Below are 1,172 nucleotides of genomic sequence, written 5' to 3'. Positions count from 1 at the left end.
CCTCACTTGCGATTGATCTTATGTAGTTGAATGGCATCCCGAGCTTTGCCCATTGACAGTTCGCCATGCCTGGACCCTTCCCACCTGCTGCACCCACCACCCCGTCTCGTGCAGGGACCACTGCCTCCCTGCTGGGCAACATACCGCTGGCCATGCTCCTTGTGGGCGCGCGGGGGCCAGGGCGCGGGGGTCCTCACTTGCGATTGATCTTATGTAGTTGAATGGCATCCCGAGCTTTGCCCATTGACAGTTCGCCATGCCTGGACCCTTCCCACCTGCTGCACCCACCACCCCGTCTCGTGCAGGGACCACTGCCTCCCTGCTGGGCAACATACCGCTGGCCATGCTCCTTGTGGCGAGCGCCAAGCTCTTCACGCCAGCCCGCCCTTCACCGGAGCAAGCCTCTGCCCCGGGGCAGCGACGCAGGGTGCGGCCCGTGTCCTCTCCGGGCGCGGTCCCTCCCGGCGAAGACCCGCTGCCCACCCTCCGCACACCCCCGCCCCCGACCGACTGGCGGGAGGCCGTGGGGAGCGACGTGGTGGCGCACGCCTGGCACCTCCTCTGCGGCTCCATCGTCCAGGAGGTGGGTGGTGTGGGGCGAACCCGCTGTCTGCACCAGGCCCGGGTTTTCGGTGTGGGCCGGTCCTGGCATCCTGAGGGCATGGCCAGGACCTGGGTCTCCTGTTCCCGCCAGCACCCACCCCTGCCCGCCAATCCCCGCGGCGCAGTTCATCTACGACGTGTGGTACTCGGCCGTCACGCCAGACTGCGAGTTCCCCGCCAAGATCCGGGCCCTGCTGAACGACGCCTTTGGAAAGCTGGCCGCGCGCTCGCGGCGGGCCGACCTGCGTGCCGTGCTGAACGACCTGTCTGAGCTGCTCATGGAGCAGGTACCCTTGGAGGGAGGGAGGGCGGCGGGAGGGAGCTCCGCACACTTCTGTGGTTGACAGGGGCTGCCAGGGCCGCACCTCGGCGGAACCCTCGTTCTGCATTGCATCCTGTCGCTGTTTGGTTGGGACCCCTGTCCCCTGTCTTCACGACTGAGGATCCCTCAAGGCCCACGGATGTGGAGGGGTGGGGTAAGGTGTTTGTGTGCCGTTTCCCCCCTTCCCCTCCCCCCCCCCCCCCCCCCCCCCCTTTGGGCCCCCCCCCCCCCCCCCCTCCCCTTTACC

The 1,172-nt window shown here is 68.0% G+C and overlaps 1 protein-coding gene across 1 annotated transcript in view; it reads left to right on the top strand.

The window, feature by feature from the left end:
- Positions 1–65: 65 nt before the first annotated feature.
- The window catches only part of F751_4880 (hypothetical protein), a gene marked incomplete at both ends in the record, with an annotated part of 8,553 nt that continues 7,446 nt past the window's right edge, over positions 66–1,172 (top strand). Inside the window, 3 exons of the mRNA XM_011400981.1 lie at positions 66–189; positions 306–583; positions 729–890. Coding sequence (XP_011399283.1) covers positions 66–189; positions 306–583; positions 729–890 — 564 coding nt within the window. The remainder of the gene's footprint in view (positions 190–305; positions 584–728; positions 891–1,172) is intronic.

This window comes from Auxenochlorella protothecoides (genome assembly GCF_000733215.1).
Source record: "Auxenochlorella protothecoides strain 0710 unplaced genomic scaffold scaffold54, whole genome shotgun sequence".
Classification (NCBI taxonomy): domain Eukaryota; kingdom Viridiplantae; phylum Chlorophyta; class Trebouxiophyceae; order Chlorellales; family Chlorellaceae; genus Auxenochlorella; species Auxenochlorella protothecoides.
This window is presented reverse-complemented; position numbering and strand designations above follow the sequence as displayed.